The 22,980-nt window shown below is 44.4% G+C and overlaps 1 protein-coding gene across 1 annotated transcript in view; it reads left to right on the top strand.

Moving 5' to 3' along the window:
- The window catches only part of SLC17A9 (solute carrier family 17 member 9), a 39,137-nt gene that overhangs the window by 3,889 nt on the left and 12,268 nt on the right, over window positions 1–22,980 (top strand). The window contains exons 2-7 of the mRNA XM_038370133.2: window positions 13,255–13,452; window positions 15,541–15,680; window positions 17,244–17,343; window positions 18,765–18,895; window positions 21,141–21,237; window positions 22,825–22,921. Coding sequence (XP_038226061.1) covers window positions 13,255–13,452; window positions 15,541–15,680; window positions 17,244–17,343; window positions 18,765–18,895; window positions 21,141–21,237; window positions 22,825–22,921 — 763 coding nt within the window. The remainder of the gene's footprint in view (window positions 1–13,254; window positions 13,453–15,540; window positions 15,681–17,243; window positions 17,344–18,764; window positions 18,896–21,140; window positions 21,238–22,824; window positions 22,922–22,980) is intronic.

The following is a 22,980-nucleotide window of genomic DNA, read 5'->3' as shown; positions in this document are numbered from 1 at the left end:
TTCATTTGCAAATTTAACACCATTAATTTAGGTTTGAATAGGGACTGGGAGTGGCTGGCTCACTACAAAAGCAATTTTCCCTCTCTTGGTATTGACACCTCCTCATCACTTATTGGGAGTGGACCACATCCACCCTGATTGAATTGGCCCTGTCAACACTGGTTCTCCACTTGTAAGGTAACTCCCTTCTCTTCATATGTCAGTATAATAATGCCTGCATCTGTAATTTTCACTCCATGCATCTGAAGAAGTGGGTTTTTTACCCACGAAAGCTTATGCCCAAATCTGTTAGTCTTTAAGGTGCCACTGAACTCCTTGTTTCTGTTTCAGTGACCAGCATGTCTGTGTGTTATTACAGTTGCACCTTTCCACCTCCTCCATGCCTATTTAATAGTTTTTTTCTGCTCATACTACTGGCTAGAATCAAATTCTGTCTTTATTCTGCCAAAAGCAAGCTGTGAAAAGAGGGAATGAACAGAAAGTTGCTCTTGCTTAACAGTGCTTGTTGCCATCTGTGGCTCTGCTAAGGAAATCCATGCTCAGGAGAGATGCATGAAGTAAACAAACTTGTCTTCCCCATGGGGGAAAAACCCTTCGCTCTAGGTCATTGTAGTTGGTCATTAGCTGATTGGTTTGAAAAAATCAAAGCTACCTTTGATGGCTACAGATCATAAGGTGTCAGCTGGTGTATGACACGTTGCAATCACTTTAGGGGAGAAAAGGATTCTCTCTTGACAGTTATTAATTATGTTTGTTATGGCAGTGCCTACAGGCCAACCAAGAATGGGGCCCCATTGTGCTAGGCACTGCACAAACAGAGCAGTAGACTGAATAGCCTACAGTCTAATTAGGCAAGGCAGACATTGGGCAGGGAAGGGTATAACAGAGAAGCACTAGAATTTTCAGTGGTGGGAGCAATCATTTTTTGAGAAAAAATAAATGCAGGGAAGACATCCATCAAGCTGAGTTAAAAACAACTACTCAACACCCTTGGCAGTATCTCTGATTTCACTTGCTTCCATACAGTGTTATTTGTGTGATTGTGCTGTTTACTTCATATCAAAAGTTGCCACAAACATGCTATAAATTAAAGCAATGGACAGGTAAACTGCAAAAAGTCACAGGAATAGGACAATAAAGCAGGAAGGATTATCAAACACCACTGGAAACAGGGTTATGGCTCTGACGCTTTCAGCAGCCCGTGAAGAAAAAATAAAGTGACCTCTGATACAGGAGAGGGTTAGGTTTTTGAAGTACTTCCTTAATTACCGTTGACTGCAGTCAGAACACCTGATGTTCTGAGACATCAGAGCAGGAATGGGAATTCTCTGGTAAGTTTCTGTGCAGTGAAAACCTGTAGCAGCCAGGTCTAATTCTGGGCTAACAACACTCTTGCTCTTTAGTCCTTGTGAAGACATGCACGAGGTGTGTGACTAGACACAGGCAGCCACCTGCATCCCAAGAACTCTCAGCACTATGAGGGAGGGAGCATTCTTGTCCCTTTTTTAAAGAGAAGGAAACTGAGCTACAGAGACACTGGGGCGGATTCGTCAGAAACAGGGAGAAGGCAGTTTGCACCTCTCCTATTCCAGGGCTGTCACAAGGTAGTTCTGAGCACTGCCCTAACTTGCTGTCTGTCTGCAGTGGCCCCTATGGACCATTGCCCCAGTGTAGAATCACCAGAGGGCAGGTTCACCGTGGTTACCCGCCCCTGTCTGGAGCCACACAAAGCAGCATTAACAGGGACCAGGATCTGAACCTATAACTTCTTCCTACCATAGGAAACTCCCTTTAGAAAAACAACAACAAACGTCTGGGGCTACTGACCATGTAGTTGGATGAGACTGTTCTTAGCCTTGCTGTCTAAACACCTCCCTTATCCCTCCTTAAAATACACACATATATGACCATCCTCATTCCAGCCTGAAAGGCAGCATTAAACTAAAATCTAATGATAGCTTGAGCTCCAGCAAATCCATTTGAAAAGTCAGCCAAAATGGCCGTAAACAGACAGAATCATAAATTGAGGGAAAGGGGTAAGACTGAGTCAAGAGAAATGAAGTTGAGCAAATATTTGCTCTGTGACAGCTACTGGAGAAATTCCTCCAGTGTGAAAACACATTGAAAATAAAGGAACACTATGCTGCTGGCTTTCCCTAGGCTAGAGTGAGGCTTATGTTATTTATTTAGTTTGCTTTGGGGGGCTCTGCAGCATCCTAGGAAATTAGTCAGAACCGATCTCAACTGATACAGAATTTTAGAGAGCGATATTTGCTTTCACCTGAACTATTCAGTTTGTTTTAGTAGAGTCCCAGGGGATTGTTACCCAGGGACACTTCAAAGCAGAGCTGCAGTGAACGGCCAGAGAGCTGCGTCTGCTTTGATGGAGACGTGGGGCTCGAGGCTGCCGTACAAGAAGAAGAAACAAGCGTCAGATACAGCTGTCTGAGGGTTGTCAGAATAAACAAACCAAACCCAAGCCTACATGGCTCAAACACAGGAGCTGATTATAGGTGTGTCCCAGAGTTGGCTATGCTTGATAAAACAAAGGTTACTTTCTAGGTAATGAACTTCCCCCATCCCACACACATGTGCCCCAGCTGCTGTGGGAAAGGGATGGAACCACAGGTTTCTATTTCATCTTTATGCTTTCCTGTGTAGCGTGAGGGGTTGTAAAGCTTTTGTGCAGGTAAGAGAAGTGGAAGCATTACTTTGACAGCCGATGTGAATTCAGTTCCCTGCAGGGGCAGACAAATCTTCCACTTGTTTTGCTGAGGGACAGCTGCTAGACTCGGTTCTCGAACTTTTGTATGGGTGACCCCTTTCACATAAAGAAAAGGAGTACTTGTGGCACCTTAGAGACTAACAAATTTATTAGAGCATAAGCTTTCGTGAGCTACAGCTCACTTCATCGGATGCATTTGGTGGAAAAAACAGAGGAGAGATTTATATACACACACACACAGAGAACATGAAACAATGGGTTTATCATACACACTGTAAGGAGAGTGATCACTTAAGATAAGCCATCACCCACAGCAGGGGGGGGAAAGGAGGAAAACCTTCCATGGTGACAAGCAGGTAGGCTAATTCCAGCAGTTAACAAGAATATCAGAGGAACAGTGGGGGGTGGGGTGGGGGGGAGAAATACCATGGGGAAATAGTTTTACTTTGTGTAATGACTCATCCATTCCCAGTCTCTATTCAAGCCTAAATTAATTGTATCCAGTTTGCAAATTAATTCCAATTCAGCAGTCTCTCGTTGGAGTCTGTTTTTGAAGCTTTTTTGTTGAAGTATAGCCACTCTTAGGTCTGTGATCGAGTGACCAGAGAGATTGAAGTGTTCTCCAACTGGTTTTTGAATGTTATAATTCTTGACGTCTGATTTGTGTCCATTCATTCTTTTACGTAGAGACTGTCCAGTTTGGCCAATGTACATGGCAGAGGGGCATTGCTGGCACATGATGGCATATATCACATTGGTAGATGCGCAGGTGAACGAGCCTCTGATAGTGTGGCTGATGTGATTAGGCCCTATGATGGTATCCCCTGAATAGATATGTGGACAGAGTTGGCAACGGGCTTTGTTGCAAGGATAGGTTCCTGGGTTAGTGGTTCTGTTGTGTGGTGTGTGGTTGCTGGTGAGTATTTGCTTCAGATTGGGGGGCTGTCTGTAAGCAAGGACTGGTCTATCTCCCTAGATCTGAGAGAGTGATGGCTCGTCCTTCAGGATAGGTTCTAGATCCTTGATGATGCGTTGGAGAGGTTTTAGTTGGGGGCTGAAGGTGATGGCTAGTGGCGTTCTGTTGTTTTCTTTGTTGGGCCTGTCCTGTAGTAGGTGACTTCTGGGTACTCTTCTGGCTCTGTCAATCTGTTTCTTCACTTCAGCAGGTGGGTATTGTAGTTGTAGGAATGCATGATAGAGATCTTGTAGGTGTTTGTCTCTGTCTGAGGGGTTGGAGCAAATGCGGTTATATCGTAGCGCTTGGCTGTAGACAATGGATCGAGTGGTATGATCTGGATGTTTCCCCATGGTATTTCTCCCCCCCACTCCACCCCCCACTGTTCCTCTGATATTCTTGTTAACTGCTGGAATTAGCCTACCTGCTTGTCACCATGGAAGGTTTTCCTCCTTTCCCCCCCCTGCTGTGGGTGATGGCTTATCTTAAGTGATCACTCTCCTTACAGTGTGTATGATAAACCCATTGTTTCATGTTCTCTGTGTGTGTGTATATAAATCTCTCCTCTGTTTTTTCCACCAAATGCATCCGATGAAGTGAGCTGTAGCTCACGAAAGCTTATGCTCTAATAAATTTGTTAGTCTCTAAGGTGCCACAAGTACTCCTTTTCTTTTTGCGAATACAGACTAACACGGCTGCTACTCTGAAACCCTTTCACATAGGAAGCCTCTGAGTGCTACCCTCTTTATAAATTAAAAACACACTATTTTTATATTATACACTATTATAAATGCTGGAGGCGAAGCGGGGCTTGGGGGTGGAGGCTGACCGCTTGCATCCCCCATGTAATAACCTTGCAACCCCCTGAGAGGTCACAACCCCCAGTTTGAGAACGCCTGATTATGGAGATTGACAGCTGAGGATCTGGTCTATTGTCTCTCCAGCACTCCCAGCCCATAGTCAGCAGGACTAGCTCTTACTCTCAAGTCTCCAGGGTAGTGGAGAGCACCTAACAGGCTCCTGAAGAGAGACTGGATCTGAAAACTCAACAACGCATTAGGACTTGACATCAGGAAATTGAGTTCGTTCTCAGCTTGGCCACTGCCATGTGGAATTTTGAGCAAGTCACTTAGACCTCTGTTTTTGTAACTCAGTTTCCATAGTGGTAACAGACAGACTATGTTTTCTCCCTTCATGAGGGAGGTTATTAGGTTGAAATTTATTAACATCTCATAGACTTTAAGGCCAGAAGGAACTATTGTGTTCATCTAGTCTAACCTCCTGCTCATTGCTGGCCACAGAACCTCACCCAGTAAAGCACGTTGAGCTCAGACTGAGAGTATTACAGACATGCAAAATATTTTTATTTATTAATATTTAGTTCTTGAGATAGGGTCATATGTTTCCTACTCTCCCCCCCCCACACACACAATGTCTGTAACGACTTGCCTAATAACCTTGTATGTTGTTGTTTTGAGCTAGGCAGGACAGCGACTCATTGGCAATTACAATGATAACTATAATTAAGGGAAAATGCTTCTGCAACTGAGGCTCTTTCCTCTGGTGTAAACACATCAGTATCCTTCCCCAGGATTAATTCTTTCTTTCAAGGGTTTGGTGTGGATGTGGGTACCTAGTGCTTATATGCGCCATTTAGCATTGTTTTAATGGATTTGTCTGGCTGGAAATGCCACCTAAGAAGCTTGTACTGTTCTGGCGTCTTCATATTTCTCCACTTGGTTTATGCTTATAGCTATAGCTAGACTTTAAAAAAAAAAAATCAAAACAATAGAACTAAATAGAACAGACTAGTAATCAAAGAGAATATTCAGGTCACGTGAAATAATTTGCCACCCTTTTAAAAAAAATAAGGGTTAAAAACTAAAGCTCATTGGAAAATTTCCACAGAAATTTTGTCAAAACCCAGGTGGGGAGAAAATCCTTTTTCTGTTTTCTGATCACCCTTGTTGTGGTGGTTTCTGTATATTATTTATTATTTTATTACAGTAGAGCCTAAAGGCTGCAAGCAAGATTAGGGCAGCGTGATGCAAAACACCATGCAGCCACACAGTAAGAGAGAGAGTCCCTGCCCCAGAATGCTTACCATCTAAAGACAAGACAGACAAAGGAAGGCTTATTATCTCCATTGGAAACTGAGAGATTAAGGGGCTTGCCAAAGGGGGCATAAAGGGTCTGTGACAGAGCTGGGAATTGAAGCAATGGTCTTGAATCCCAGTCTAGTGCTTTAACTACACCACTGTCTTTCCTCTCTTGTTCTACCCATACTTAATAATGCTGTAGGCCTTGATCCTACACGGTGTGGGTACAGCATGTTACATGTATACGCACAAGGTAAGAAATTCTGAGCAGGGACAAGGAAGGCAGGGGAACCTGATTCAGTGTTAATGAGAGCACCACCTGTACAGCCACCCAGTTACTTCTGTAGGAATCACACCAAATGGGAGTGTGAGTTAATGGGAGAACTTTAACTTCCCAGATATAGACTGGAGGACCAGTGCTAGTAATAATAATAGGGCTCAGATTTTCCTAGATGCGATAGCTGATGGATTCCTTCATCAAGTAGTTGCTGAACCGAATAGAGGGGATGCCATTTTAGATTTAATTTTGGTGAGTAGCGAAGACCTCATAGAAGAAATGGTTGTAGGGGACAATCTTGGCTCAAGTGATCATGAGCTAATTCAGTTCAAACTAAATGGAAGGATTAACAAAAATAAATCTGCAACTAGAGTTTTTGATTTCAAAAGGGCTGACTTTCAAAAATTAAGGAAATTAGTTAGGGAAGTGGATTGGACTGAAGAACTTATGGATCTAAAGGTAGAGGAGGCCTGGGATTACTTTAAATCAAAGCTGCAGAAGCCTGTATCCCAAGAAAGGGGAAAAAATTCATAGGAAGGAGTTGTAGACCAACTTGCTCCTGGATGAGCAAGCATCTTAGAGAGGTGATTAAGAAGAAGCAGAAAGCATACAGGGAGTGGAAGATGGGAGGGATCAGCAAGAAAAGCTACCTAATTGAGGTCAGAACATGTAGGGATAAAGTGAGACAGGCTAAAAGTCGAGTAGAGTTGGACCTTGCAAAGGGAATTAAAACCAATAGTAAAAGGTTCTATAGCCAGATAAATAAGAAGAAAACTAAGAAAGAAGAAGTGGGGCCGCTAAACACTGAGGATGGAGTGGAGGTTAAAGATAATCTAGGCATGGCCCAATATCTAAACAAATACTTTGCCTCAGTCTTTAATAAGGCTAAAGAGGATCTTAGGGATAATGGTAGCATAACAAATGGGAATGAGGATATGGAGGTAGATATTACCATATCTGAGGTAGAAGCGAAACTGAAACAGCTTAATGGGACTAAATCGGGGGGCCCAGATAATCTTCATCCAGAATATTAAAGGAATTGGCACCTGAAATTGCAAGCCCATTAGCAAGAATTTTAATGAATCTGTAAACTCAGGAGTAGTTCCGAATGATTGGAGAATTGCTAATATAGTTCCTATTTTTAAGAAAGGAAAAAAAAGTGATCCGGGTAACTACAGGCCAGTTAGTTTGACATCTGTAGTATAAAAGGTCCTGGAAAAAATTTTGAAGGAGAAATTAGTTAAGGACATTGAAGTCAATGGTAAATGGGACAAAATACAACATGGTTTTACAAAAGGTAGATCATGCCAAACCAATCTAATCTCCTTTTTTGAAAAAGTAACAGATTTTTAGATAAAGGAAATGCAGTGGATCTAATTTACCTAGATTTCAATAAGGCATTTGATACCGTGCCACATGGGGAATTATTAGTTCAATTGGAGAAGATGGGGATCAATATGAACATCAAAAGGTGGATAAGGAATTGGTTAAAGGAGAGACTGCAACGGGTCCTACTGAAAGGCGAACTGTCAGGTTGGAGGGAGGTTACCAGCGGAGTTCCTCTGGGATCGGTTTTGGGACCAATCTTATTTAATCTTTTTATTACTGACCTTGGCACAAAAAGTGGGAGTGTGCTAATAAAGTTTGCAGATGATACAAAGCTGGGAGGTATTGCCAATTCAGAGAAGGATCGGGATATTATACAGGAGGATCTGGATGACCTTGTAAACTGGAGTAATAGTAATAGGATGAAATTTAATAGTGAGAAGTGTAAGGTTATGCATTTAGGGATTAATAACAAGAATTTTAGTTATAAGTTGGGGACGCATCAATTCGAAGTAACAGAAGAGGAGAAGGACCTTGGAGTATTGGTTGATCATAGGATGACTATGAGCTGCCAATGTGATATGGCTGTGAAAAAAGCTAATGCGGTTTTGGGATGCATCAGGAGAGGCATTTCCAGTAGGGATAAGGAGGTTTTAGTACCGTTATACAAGGCACTGGTGAGACCTCACCTAGAATACTGTGTGCAGTTCTGGTCTCCCATGTTTAAAAAGGATGAATTCAAACTGGAGCAGGTACAGAGAAGGGCTACTAGGATGATCCGAGGAATGGAAAACTTGTCTTATGAAAGGAGACTTAAGGAGCTTGGCTTGTTTAGCCTAAGTAAAAGAAGGTTTAAGGGAGATATGATTGCTCTCTATAAATATATCAGAGGGATAAATTCAGGAGAGGGAGAGGAATTATTTCAGCTCAGCACCAACGTGGACACAAGAACAAATGGGTATAAACTGGCCACCAGGAAGTTTAGACTTGAAATTAGACGAAGGTTTCTAACCATCAGAGGAGTGAAGTTTTGGAATAGCCTTCCAAGGGAAGCAGTGGGGCAAAAGATCTATCTGGTTTTAAGATTCTACTCGTAAGTTTATGGAGGAGATGGTATGATGGGATAATGGGATTTTGGTAAGTAATTGATCTTTAAATATTCAGGGTAAATAGAACTAATCCCCTGAGCTGGGATATTAGATGGATGGGATCTGAGTTACCCAGGAAAGAATTTTCTGTAGTATCTGACTGGTGAATCTTGCCCATATGCTCAGGGTTTAGCTGATTGCTATATTTGGGGTCGGGAAGGAATTTTCCTCCAGGGCAGATTGGAGAGGCCCTGGAGGTTTTTCGCCTTCCTCTGTAGCATGGGGCATGGGTGACTTGAGGGAGGCTTCTCTGCTCCTTGAAGTCTTTAAACCATGATTTGAGGACTTCAATAGCTCAGACATAGGTGAGGTTTTTCGTAGGAGTGGGTGGGTGAGATTCTGTGGCCTGCGCTGTGCAGGAGGTTGGAATAGATGATCAGAATGGTCCCTTCTGACCTTAGTATCTATGAATCTATGAAACTCCTCTGCCATTTGAGGATCAAACAAACTCCTATCTCTCTAGACCCAGCCACTCCCTGTCAACATCCTGGGCCTGACTCTCCCACTGCCTCTTGAAATCATTGACACCAGTGAAAAGTAGGTGTAAAAATGTTACTATAGTGATTTGATACAAGGCGCAAGTCCCTTATCTCTGCCGAGGGCCTGATGTAAAGCCCACTGGAGCCAAGGGAGCATATCCATTGACTGTTCTGAGTTTGGGTCAGGCCACTAGCACCTAGCCTTACTTGACTCGTGTGCTTTCTGTTCACACTTCCATTAGGGCATAAGGACTTTGGCCCAGACACTCACTACGCTCTCGAATGAACTCACACAGAAAAATGATAAAAGACAAAAATCTCCTATCACCCGTGGTCAAACACTTTTCCCAAAGCAAGTCTCTGACTTCTCAGTCCTCATCCTCAAAAGAAACCTGCACACCTTCAAAACACAGGCCTGGGAACTGAAATGCATAACTCTGCAGGATGCTAAAAACCATGGATTGGTTTTATGGCTCATTATAACAATTTGTTTCAGAGTAGCAGCCGTGTTAGTCTGTATTCGCAAAAAGAAAAGGAGTACTTGTGGCACCTTAGAGACTAACAAATTTATTAGAGCATAAGCTTTCGTGAGCTACAGCTCACTTCATCGGATGCATCGAATGCATCCGATGAAGTGAGCTGTAGCTCACGAAAGCTTATGCTCTAATAAATTTGTTAGTCTCTAAGGTGCCACAAGTACTCCTTTTCTTATAACAATTTGTAACATTTCTGCCTGCTAACCCTTAATAGCCCACTTCATTTAAGTGGTCTCATACAGCATGCATGAACTCTTGATATTTAACAATCTGTCCCAACTTGTGTTGAACTTGTGTTGTGTTGTGAAAAAGAAAAGGAGTACTTGTGGCACCTTAGAGACTAACAAATTTATTTGAGCATAAGTTTTCGTGAGCTACAGATGAAGTGAGCTGTAGCTCACTAAAACTTATGCTCAAATAAATTTGTTAGTCTCTAAGGTACCACAAGTACTCCTTTTCTTTTTTGCGAATACAGAGTAACAAGGCTGCTACTCTGAAACCTGTATTTAACTCAGACACTCTGGTGAGCTTCCCCAGACCTGAAGAAGAGCTCTATGAAGTTCCAAAGCTAGTTCCTTCCACCAACAGAAGTTGGGTCCAGTAAAATATATTACCTCCCCCGTTTGTCTTGCTCACATCCTGGGACCAACATGGCTAAAACAACACTGGAAACAGATCTTCCAAGGTATTTAGGCTCCTAAATTTCATTGAAGGGAAATTATATACCCCGACTTATATACCAAGGGCCAGGAGGTGGTATCTTCCTCCAGCAAAAAATATTTACCCTCAGTTGGAGTTTCCTTTTCATTTCCTTTGAGGATCTGGGCCCCTGTGCTTGCCTCAGCAAAGACCCGCAGGATCAAGCAGTGCAAGGCAATATTGTAACGAACAATTGAACTTAGTGGGCTTGAGTCGCTCTTGCTTTGCACCTCCACGTAGACATTCACACCCGTGTGCTGCCTCTGCATGCTAGCATCTTACATCCCCTTTGCACAGACCTAGATGGTAATACAAGATGCCCACCAGGAGGGAATCAGGCCTCTTTTCTGATCATAAGTAAGGTGGCGAGTTAGTCATGGAGGTCAAGGTTGTCAAGGATTCCATGACTTTCCAGGACCTCGAGGACTTCTGCAGCAGCCGGTGTGGCTGGCATGGGGGCCGCCGGAGCAGCTCAGGCAGCCCCAGGGCCAGCCACACTGGCCGCTGCTGGGGCAGTCTTGGGTGCCCCCAGCAGCAGGATTTGGGGTGGGGGAAGGAGCTCAGGGCTGCGGGGGAGGGGGCTCAGGGCTAGAGGGGTTGGGGCATGGGAGGGGGTTAGGACTCTGGGTGGCGCTTACCTCAGGGGGCTCCCCGGAAGCAGCAATATGTCCCTCCTGCAGCTCCTAGCTTCTTGAGCTGCCTCCACCTGTAGGCACCACCCCAGCAGCTCCCATTGGCCACGGTTTCCAGCCAATGGGAGCTGTGGAGCTGGCACTTGGGGCAGGGGCAGTGTGCGGAGCTATGAGCTGAGGGAGGGATATGTTACCGCTTCCGGGGAGTGCCGCAAGGGAGCCAGGTAGAGAGTCTGCCAGGCCCCCCACTCCTTCCCTCCAGCACCAGCGGGGGTCCCAGGCTCTCGTGTCGTGTCTCCCTGTGTTCCCCCCAGTGCACCCGCAGCACCTCCTGGCCACCCCAAGATTTAGTCGGGGTATATAATACAAGTCATGGACAGGTTTACTGCCCGTGACCTGTCCATGACTTTTACTAAAAATACCCAAGATTAAAACGTAGCCTTAATCATAAGGAAGAACAGAAACAAATGTAAAGAACTTTTTACATCACAAATGAAAATAATGTGAGTTAAAAGCATCATGTTTGATAGACCCAGCCTGACTCCCCTACCCTTCTTAGGTCAGCCCAACAGTTCAGAATTTGCACACCTGCATTTTTAGTTTTACTGGGACCAGTTGACCACATTAAACAAAACTAGGTCAGGGCCATTTCCAGCTGAGAGTTCCCAAGTAACACCGGCGCACTGAGGATGGCGGGGGAGGGCATTTCCATTGGGGGTGGAAAAAAAAGGATAATTTTGGGCTTAGGGGTGAATTAAACTTCCACTGCTGAAATGTCTCCTTTTAACATAACCTTTGAAGGGCATTTTAGGAGGCGTTTGAAGGGCATTTTAGGATCTGTCACAGTCGTTGTTTGTTAAATTAGCCAGGCAAGGTGAAATGTGGTTAATTTTTCTTCAGGCCAGGATACGTAATTTTTTGTGTTAGTTATTGTGTGTGTGAAGGGAGAGGGAGGGAAGCTTCAAAGCACAGAATGAAAAGACCCAATAACTCCTATTAAAACTTGGCATTGAATCCCTTGCCCTTTCATTCAGGATATAGCAATACATTCATTTCTAATGGGCACAACATCCTGGCATGTTTTTACCCCTCATTGTGTTTTATCTCAGCCTGTGACAGGGCCCTTTGACATGTTTGTAAATGGGCTTGTGGTATATTGGGATAACCGGACTCCGACATCTATCATAATTAATTCTAACGAAGGAAAACAAATATTCATTTTCTGTACAAAAGATGTCCAAAGAAGGATGGAAGGTGCAGTGGGTTAGTTCCATGATTCCATGTATTCCATGATCAGGACTGCCTCTTTGTTATACGTTTGTACAGCACCTAGAACACAGGGCCCTGTCCTCTACTGTAAAAATAAATAATTCTTAATTCTCAAATCACCGTGGCCCTGATTCTGAAATTTACAGTGCACAGGGGGATGACTACATCCACACCAAGGTCAGCAGGGCTCTATACAGGAACTGGGGTACACCCACACGTGGTACATTGCAGAATCAGGTCCCATATATATGGCAGAACATATGTCTTTGCTGCAGAATTGTTCTCCAGAATCGAAGTAGAAGCAGGTGCCATTCCCTACCTGCTCTCAAACACAGTGTGCATCCTGTACACAGTCTACTTCACCTCCTCCCTGGGATTTGGTTTTCTTAATACAAAACCTAGCAATAATATATTAATAAAGTTCAGCTCAAACCTTTCTGGCCTTGCCTTTTCTTAGGGATCCTCCCTCTGGACAGATCAGTCCACACCTTAGATCCTCCCTCTGTAAAGAGCTTCTCCTGATATTTGGGTGGTAACAAATCACCTGCCTCTGAGTCAGGAGAACCCACTTAGCCCTTTCTCAGCCTAATCAACACTTGCTATCAAGACAAGGTGCCTCGGACAAACACTGCCAAACTGTTACACTAACCTTTAATTTGTTATTTATATTTTTAAAAAGATTAGTTTCTAATCCGTTTGGTTATAAAAACAACAGTAAACAACTCTTCCAAACATGGACCACGAGTAAGCAATGCAGTGACCTATACCCTAATCTACAGAAGCATAAATCTGAAACCTAAAGACTGCAATTGGAATATCAACATTGCTAAGTGTTTCACAGCTGGGATCAAAGCAGTGTTTAAGATTAAAGAACAAGTACAGGACATAAAGCCAGGTGGATGAGGCACTCTTTGAATGTGAGTGACAGGGTGGAAAGCTGGCATTGCCGTGAAATTTAGCTCTTTAAAGATAGACTTGTCTGGCTTGCGAAAGCACTTAGGGAAACCTGCCTGACCTGCGTGGCAGCATTGTGTGATCTGAATCACACATTGGCACCTGGATTTGTATCAGTGTTTGTTTGTTCCCTATCTCTTTCTTCATCCTTGCAGGCCTGAATCTCGAATCTGGACTGTGATGTTACTGCTTGGGACTTGTTTACTCTACTGTGCCAGAGTGACCATGCCTATCTGTGCTGTGGCCATGAGCAGTCACTTCAACTGGGACAAGAAACAGTCCGGCATTGTTCTGAGCAGCTTCTTCTGGGGCTATTGCTTAACTCAGATCATCGGAGGACACCTCAGCGATCAGTACCGGAACTTTCTTATATTATCCCTTGCTCAGTTTCTGCAATAAAAAGTCTTGGCAAAGTTACCTTGTATCTAACCTCCACCCCAAGGGGGTGAGGATTGATAAACTATCTGTGAGGCACATCGATATCTCTGGAAAAAAAGCACCGTAGACCTGATCCAAAGTTCATTGAAGTCAATGGGAGTCTTTCCATTGACTTCAATAAGTTTTGGATCAGGCCCTATGGCTCTGATCCAGCAAAGCACTTAAGCACGTGCTTAACCTTAAGTATGTGAGTAGCCTCCATTGGTTTCTAAGTTGGTACCGATCTTAAAATTACACAAGTACTGAAGTGCTTTGCTGGAGTTTGGCCTATGTGCAATTTAGGAATTACCTACATGCAAAAGTTGTAGTGCTTTAAACTATGCTGGTATAGTTCAAGTTGTACAACCCCCACTAGTGTGGACACAGTTACATCAATTGGCATTTGTACTAGTACCACTTACCCCCATATAGAAAGAGGTATAAGCTAGGTAAGTATAAGGCACCTCTGTAATTGCATCTACGCTACAGGTTGTACTGGTATAACTATTGCCATAAAGAATCACACCCCTAATCAAAATAGTTATGCCAGGACAAAACTTGTGTGTAGACCAGGCCTTATTATTATGGGATGGTGATCATTGCCAGCATTAGCCAGCTGCTCACATCAAGCACAATCTATTTATTAACAAAAGCTAAACACCATCCTCGTGTGGATGGCAACTTTCAGACGGGTTATTCAAGCGTTGAACAACTGATGAGGGGCAATGTTCTCTGGTCTGCAGGGAAATCAACTCTTTGTTTCTACGTCTCATCCACGGAATATGTTTTCTCTCTCTTCTTTCCATGCCCACGTTTCTGTGCTGTTCCTCCCGGGTTTATTCCCCTTTGCAGCCCCCGAGTCGTGCTTGGGAAATACATATGCTGCACAGTTTGATTGTATTAATTAAAAAAAAAACAACCAAAAAACCCAGTCAGCTGTTTAGTGGAAACCCCAGTAATTACCTGCTTGAGTTCATCCCCCAGTCTGCGGTGTCCTCAGGGGGCACGGCTTTCCTGTAAAATCTTGTGTAAGAAACACAGTCTCGGAGTCACCCATTGTCTGTGCAGCAGCCTGTGCCATCGCACTGTGGTCTTTAATAGACTCTGCAAGCAAAGTGCACACAAGACACGAAAGGTTACAGGCTAATGCTAAATTGCAGATGGAACAGAAAATGCCATCATCCTTTGAGAAAAAAAGTAAAGTGCTAACTATTTGTTGTTAAAACTTCCCCTACATCAGGAATGATTCTCTCAGCCCTGAGCTCGTGAACAGCCTGCCCTTCCGCACTGCTGATTGGGATGGGGATCCTGGCTATTTGGGACAGAGTATAGAAAAGGGGATCCCAGTACTGAGCAGGCTGAAAACGACTGCTCCCTCTCTGTTGTTTGTAAAACTCTTTCTTTTGCTTTAAAATCAGGTTTCCTTCCCTCCTGATGTCGCCCTCTTTTATCTGTGTTCACCTTGTATTTCTAAGGTGGGCCTGTAATTAACACACTCCTCCTTTGCTTGCTTCCCGTGGGTGCCCACTTGTCACTGAAGATGCAACTGTACGGACAGGTGGAATGTGCAGTCACTTTCCATCCCAAACAGGGTGGATGTGGCTGGGATTCAGGCACTCATCCCCACTCTCTGCTGCTGATGGGGAGCAAGTGGGGATTTCCCCTGGGTACCCCTTCACCCACAGTGCATTTGAGGGCCTTGTGCAGTGAAATGGTAGGGATGATGCGGTGTCCTGCCGCTACAGGATGGTACAGGACACATGCAGTTCTGGAGATGACTCCAGCTGCGATGGGGAAGGGTCTGCTGTGCTGTGCACCTCACTGAAGGAAGCAGGTGAAGGGAGCAGGTCAGCTGGCCGTTCCTGAAGACATTTGTGGATGGGAAGGTCAGGTGGAGAGGCCTGGCTGACGTTCGTTATTAAACAGCTAGGAAGAGATGCCTGAAGTCCCGATTCCTAGTCCGTACACCAACCCCATACCCTACCCATAGTTCCCCTTTTACATAATGCATGCTTATCTTTCAGGATTGGAGGAGAAAAAGTCCTCCTCCTCTCTGCATCTGCCTGGGGTTTCATCACCGCTATCACTCCGCTGCTCACCTATATCAGTTCTGCCCACCTGATCTTCATGACACTTGCTCGGTTCCTCATGGGACTATTGCAAGGTGAGACAAAACCCTGTGCGTGTGTTTGTTCCACCCATGCTCGTACTGCAACTCCAGATATGACGGATTCAAATGCAAGTCATAACTGCAATGTGTAAATTGCAATGCTGGGTAGATCAAACTGTTTCTGAGCTGCCGCCCCCCTCCTCCGGCTAGAACTCCTGGGCGTATAACCTCTGTGGCTGGGTGCAGAGTGGCTAATGGGAAATTTGTCTCTGAGAAAGGTGCTGTCACTATAAAAAGCTTTAATCTCTGTGTCTGGCTCTGAGATGGTAAAGGTGCTTCAAAGCACCTGCAATCTGAGAGGCTCTTTGACCTTTCGTCTGAGCTTTGATACTTTGGGGTGATTTTCTCTTCCACTTGCTGAACTAGGTCTTAGAACTGTGGAAGCCTAGCAAGTGCTACCCAAAAGTTGGCTGGGTGACTTTTTCTTGTTAACCGATAAGAAACTCTGGGTTATTTTCACCATTTTGTTTCTGGGCTGCTGCATCCACAGACTGGGTGCCTGATACATCATTATAAATAACTACATTTTTGTAAGCTACCAGGACAACATAGCTTCTCAGTGAGGGCCTTTTCTCCTGCTTACTCCTTTTTTCACCATTTGTCTTTTTACTCCTCCTTTTCTATGTAAGTGTTTATTATTTCGGGACCACATGTCTACCAAGGACTAGATTAACACTAGGTAGCATTCATTCCAATTTTAACCATATACAAATTAGCCCTTATATTAACCACTGCAACAGCTGGCCCATCCTAGAATTCACCTCTTTCTCCCCCTCCCCCGTGGGAGTTTCACATCCTCTCCACATCTGTCTCCATAGTATCATGAATGCCAACCCCCACATTGAAACCATCTGGTGCCATTACTGTACGAAGTCTTGGGATGCTATCCCATGTGACCCTGCCACTCAACAGAGCACATGATGTTGTCGTCACGAGAACCAGGATGAATCACCCACTTCACCATAAGGAAAAGCTGGCAACTGTTTAATAAGGATTAAAAGTTACTTTTTCAACCCTGGGGGAGAAAAAGGATCAGTTTTGGTGTGGCTCAGCTATTGTGTAGTGGTGGAGTGCTGACCTGGTGGTTAAGATTCCCTGGCCTGGGAGTCGAGAGCTGGGGTCAGTTCCCAGCTCTGCTCAGACTCCTTGTGTAATTTTTAGCAAGTCACTGAATTTGTCTTTGCCTCAGTTCCCCAGCTGTAAAATGGGGATAACGACCCTGCCCTATGTCACGGGAATGTTGTGAGGATAAATTCATTCACACTTAGGAGGGGCTCAAATATTACAGTAAGGGGGGGTCATGGCAGCAGATACAGAGAAGGCACAAATGAGCTTCCAAGTGGCCATGTGGTATATCAAGGGGAGTGGTGGGTTGCCATAAGACTACTGGTGTGTGACACAGTGAGGTCATTGCTTTGGATACTGCAAAGAGCTTGTTGACTCGTTTGGGCATTTATCTATTGTTGGATTTGATTTGAACATGCTCACCCATGAGTGCAAGGTTGACTGATGTGTACCCTGACTGGCAGTGGCTAACGCTTTCATTTCCATTGTTAGGAGCTTACTTCCCTGCCTTGGCCAGCCTCTTTTCTCAGAAGGTCCGTGAGAGCGAGCGAGCTTTCACATGCAGCACAGTAGGGGCTGGCTCTCAGTTCGGGTAAGTTCCCCTTGACTTTGGGCAGTGAGTGACAGCAGCTCAGAGAGATGCCATAGGAGATAAAGTGCCATTAAACTGCTGCAGGCAAAAACACCAACCCACAAAGTACATCTGGATCCTGGAGAGTATCCATTCCAGTTGAAGAAGACTCTGACAGTTGCTATAGAATATATACACTCGTTACTGAAGTCTTTGAGTCCTTTACAATGTATTGTTCTCAAGTGTGTTGAGGATTTTATCTGTTCTTTTGAGCAAGTGGCTTGAAGGAGCTGCTATTACATTTGGTTTCTAACAGGAAGTGGCATGGTCCAGCAGGAAGAGCAAGACAGACCATCTAGGGTCCTGAGTTCTGTTTCTGACCCTTCCACTGACTTGCTGCATGACCCTGGGCAAGTCACTTAACCTCCCTGTGCCTCAGTTTCCCTCTCTGTGAAATGGGGATTAATAATACTTTCCTGCCTTTGTAAAGTTCTTGGAGAACCTCTGATAGAAAGGGTTGTTGAGCTGCAAAGCAGCAGTAGTATTTTATGCACCGTTTGTATTTATCACTCCATTCCATCCTGTGACTTTCTTTTGCTGACAGATGTATTTGGGGATGTAAATGGTGATCTTGTTGGAAGGATTAAGGGTATGTCTACACAACAATTAAACGCCCATGGCAGGCCCCAGTCAGCTGACTCAGGCTTATGGAGCTCAGGCTGCGGGGCTATAAAATTGCGTTGTAGACATCTAGGCTTGAACTGGAGCTTGTGCTCTTTGACTCTGCGAGGTGGGAAGAGTCCCAGAGCCCAGGCTCCAGCCTGAGCCTAAATGTCTACATGGCAGTTTTACAGACCCAGAGCCCGAGCCCCGCAAGCCCAAGTCTGCTGACACGAGCCAGCCACAGCTGCTTAACTGCTGTGTAGACATACCTAAGTGGACTAAGGGGTTTTTCCATGCTAAAATGTCCCTGTCTCAGTGCCTATCATCTGAATGTACATCAGAGTGCTATGGGGCATCCTTTCATTGGCAGGTATTTCAGACATCAGGAAGAAACAAAGGCCTAGATTTGCGACTGGTGAAAATTGACCATGTTCCAACAACTTCAGTAGAACTACACTGACTACGCCAGCTGAGGATTTGAAATACCCAAAGTGTCAAATTAAGAAATAGAGCAGGTTCTTCTCCAGTGCAGTAGCAATAGAATGGTCTATAGTACAGGGGAATGGTTTTTAATAACCAGGCAACCTCTCCTCTCAGCATTATTGACGTAGGAAAGATTAGCCAGTGCAAATGTCTGATAAGATGAACAGCTCCTGAGGGCTGGATAAATAACATCCAATAAACCATAGTGTTGACTCAGTAATGCTGATGCATGGATTGTGAGTTTGCCCAAAGAACACTCTTATCAATCTCATGATCTCTCTGGCCTTTCCTTCCAGGACGCTGGTGATTGGTGGGGCAGGGTCCCTCCTTCTGGACTGGTATGGCTGGGAGAGTGTCTTCTATTTCTCTGGTTTACTCACTTTGCTCTGGGTTTACTGCATGTGCAAATACCTCCTGAATGAAAAAGGTAACCCCCCACCCTATTCATTCATACTAGCAATAGCTGTTCACTAGGCTGTGATGTGGAAATGACAGGAACGTGATGTATGGCAATTTTGACAGGTTTCAGAGTAGCAGCCGTGTTAGTCTGTATTCGCAAAAAGAAAAGGAGTACTTGTGGCACCTTAAGGTGCCACAAATACTCCTTTTCTTATGGCAGTTGTTAACCCTGGCACAAACTACAGGTGGCACTTTCACCTCCTCCTTTGGCTGGATTCTGAGTGGCACCCGACCTGCTAGGCCACCTCTGAGCAAACCTACTGGATCAGCCCCACATGTGACTTAGGTGTCCAAAAGGCTGGCTCTTCCTGGTTTGTGAATCTCTATGGCTTAGGTAGAAACTTAGGTGCTTAGAGAACTTTTACTGCAAAAACTTAGGAGCTAAGTGAGCTTAGGCACCTACAGGGTTTGGCAGGAGATTCATGGATGGCAGTGGAGCCAGAACTAGGACTTAGGTCCTTAAGCATAAGACTTTGGAATCTAAGTCTGGGCTTTAGGCACCTAAGTACCTTCATGGATTGCAGCCTAGCAGTTGTTAATTTTTTTGTAGGCTTTACAGAAAATGAGAGTTTTAAGGAGGATAAAAGAAAAGGAGTACTTATGGCACCTTAGAGACTAACAAATTTATTTGAGCATAAGCTTTTGTGAGCTACAGCTCCCTTCATTGGATGCATTTGGTGGAAAATATAGTGGGGAGATTTATATACATACACAGAGAACATGAAACAATGGGTTTTGTCATACACACTGTGAGGAGAGTGATCACTTAAGATAAGCCATCACCAGCAGCAGGGGGGGGAAAGGAGGAAAACCTTTCATGGTGACAAGCAAGGTAGGCTATTTCCAGCAGTTAACAACATCTGAGGAACAGTGGGGGGGAGAAATAACATGGGGAAATAGTTTTACTTTGTGTAATGACTCATCCATTCCCAGTCTCTAATCTCTCCGGTCACTCGATTACAGACCTGAGCGTGGCTATCCTTCAACAAAAAAACTTCAAAATAAGACTCCAATGTGAGACTGCTGAATTGGAATTAATTTGCAAACTGGATACAATTAATTTAGGCTTGAATAGAGACTGGGAATGGAAGGTTTTCCTCCTCCCCCCCCCCCCCCCCCGCTGCTGGTTAGTCTTGCGAATACAGACTAACACGGCTGCTACTCTGAAACCTGTCATTAAGGAGGATATTGAAGGAGCATAATTAGGTGGCTTTTTGGATGTTTACGGGGAGCCAGGAGCACCAGAAGCTTCCTAGAAGTGGGGGGGCACCAACACCAGAATCATGATCCTACCCCTGCTCCGCCTCTTCCCCTGAGGCCCCGTTTTTGTTCTGCCTCTTCCCCTGAGGCCCCACCTTTGATCTGCCTCTTCCCCCAAGGCTCCACCCCCACTTGCTCCTCTTCACCTTCTCCTGCCTATCGCTTGCCCTTAAGGCAGGTAAAAAGTGATGGGGCCATGGCCCCCCGGCCCCGCTGTTCCAGTGCCCCGGTGGGGAGCGTCTCCTAAGTGTAAGGGGCAGCATGAGAGAATCACAGAAGTGCTTGTTCGAAAATGTATCAACTGAGCAATGGAGGCAGGCAGGAGGTGACAGTGAATGAGAGATGATAGGTAGGGTGGGGAATAGGCCATTAAGGGCCTTGAAAGTGAAGACAAGGAGCCTATGTTTGATGCAGCAGAGAAGGGGAACCAGTGGAGGGATGCAAAGAGAAGGGTAATGTGGGCAAAGTGATGGGCTAGGAAAATGATCTTTGCAACAGCCTTCTGCATGGTTGTGAGCAGGGTAAGGTTGCATTGGTGAAGGCCAGTGGCAGTAATTGAGACGGCACCAGGGTCCTTTCCGGACAGAGGTTCAGCATTAACTCTTGATTTGTTAAAAGAAAAGGAGTACTTGTGGCACCTTAGAGACTAACAAATTTATTAGAGCATAAGCTTTCGTGAGCTACAGCTCACTTCATCGGATGCATTCTTGATTTGTTGTGTCTGGAGGCATGTGTGTATGCATGGGGTTTGGAGGAAGTTCAGTAAGACATCACGGCTACTTGAATGTAGTTTTTATCGCTTAATGCATAGATGTTCTGGGGTTATCCTTTAGAATGCACATTTTAAGCAGTTCTTAAACCATGTGGTTAAGCCCTAGGATAAAACAGATCCAGCGTGTCTGTATAGACTATTGGAAAACATAGCTTTGATTTGATATATTTTTTCCCTGCAGAACTCATCATTTGCTTAGAACATTTTTCAAACGGCCTCTCGATATCCAAACAGACCAAAGTTCCCTGGAAGCAGTTATTTAAAAAGGCCCCTATCTGGTAAGTAAATGTCACAGCCATGTGTGTTGTGGATGTCAGCCCCTCTCTCATGCAGAATTTGGTTTTGTTGTTGCTCCATCTTCTTTCCATTCTGAAGCCCTTGTGTCTTGCTCCTGGAGTTAACTACCACCATGCATTTCCAAACTAGGCCAGCCAGGGGCAGAATGGTGGGTCTTTCCAAGGTTGCTATTTTTATTTGATAGCAATTTATTTTTAGAAAGTTTTAACAGGTTTATGAATCATTGCTATGTAAATATCCAAATCAAAACAATAATCATTACACCAATGAGCTTATCACTAGGCAGTAAATTAATCATCATCATTTAGCTGGGTATTACCATATTACAGAGTGAATTTCTTTACACCATCCAATCCCCTGTGAATTATATTTGTCTGTGGTTCTGTTTTACGAGCAGTCCAGGGCATAATGCCACATTCTGTATTTAGAGAGACAAGGTAGGGGCAGTAATATCTTTTATTGGACCAACTTCTGTTGGTGAGAGGGACAAGGTTTCGAACTACACAGAGCTCCTTTTCAGGTTTTTCCAAGACCTGTGGCTCGAAAGCTTGTTGTTGTCACCAACAGATGTTCAATAAAAGATATTACCTCCCGCACCTTGTCTAGCATTGCATACACTCTGCATTTGTTGCTCAGAGGTCACTGGGTGCTGTCATCTTTGCTCTGGTTGCAGAGAGTGAAAACCAAAAAATGCTCTTTTAATTGTCACTTTGACTTAATAAACTATGTCAGGAGACATTACATCCTCCTAGTTTAGGGTTCTGGATTTAACACTGTCCAGCCCAGAGCAGGGGAATGATTTCGCGTTGCTCTACACATCTGCCTTGTGGCCATTTAATGAAAGACAGTGACAGGATCTGAGGGAAAATGGCCATGGCTTTAAAGCTAGTAAAGGGATAAGCAGGGAAATGGGCAATACCCCAGTACTCTGGAAAGGGTACAGAGGATGCAAAGGTAAGAATGAAGCTTTATTAATAATGTGGGCTTAACATGAAGCTAGTAATTCTTCCTGGTACGCTTGCATTGAAGTGTCCTGTCAGATATGATTCTGTTCAAAACCACCTGTGTTATTGTTTAAATGTCAACACCATCCCAACTAGTGTACTAAATTAAATCAGTTGCTTATTATCGTTAATATCTGGGCTTGAATGGACAAGTTTGCCTGACAGTCCTAAACAAAATCCCAAGGAAGGGCACAAGTCCTACTCTAAGTCAGGAGCTGATGGGATCTTTCATAGTGAGACGCACTCCATGAGTATGACGGTTATCAGCACTGATTGTATCATAAGTTATCAAGATATCAAGGCCCCATTCAGAGCTGCCTATGATGAAAGCATCATGGTGAAAGCATCATGAATAAGCTGGTGCATTGCTCTATCCTCTTGCTCTGGCAGTCAGCTGGGGTTAGTTATCTCCAATAAATCGCAGGAAGTGGCTTCAGTGCTATAGAGGGTTTATTTATATGCCTGACATCACTGCCTTGAAGGAGCGGGTAGCTAGAATCCCCGTTTTTTATCCAATGTGATCTGTCGTCTTGACGGATTCTTTTTCCCATTGTATATTTACAGGGCTGTCATAGTCGCTCAGCTTGCTACGGGCAGTACATTTTTCACCCTTCTCTCCTGGTTGCCAACTTTCTTTAAAGACACTTTTCCCGAGTCTAAGGTAGGCTGACACCATAGCAAAGGGGAGACTCTGAAAGCTCAGTATGAACAAAGAGATAT

The sequence above is a fragment of the Dermochelys coriacea genome, chromosome 13 (genome assembly GCF_009764565.3).
Source record: "Dermochelys coriacea isolate rDerCor1 chromosome 13, rDerCor1.pri.v4, whole genome shotgun sequence".
Classification (NCBI taxonomy): Eukaryota; Metazoa; Chordata; order Testudines; family Dermochelyidae; genus Dermochelys; species Dermochelys coriacea.
Note: the sequence above shows the minus strand (reverse complement) of the source record. Positions and strands in the feature narration are given on the sequence as shown.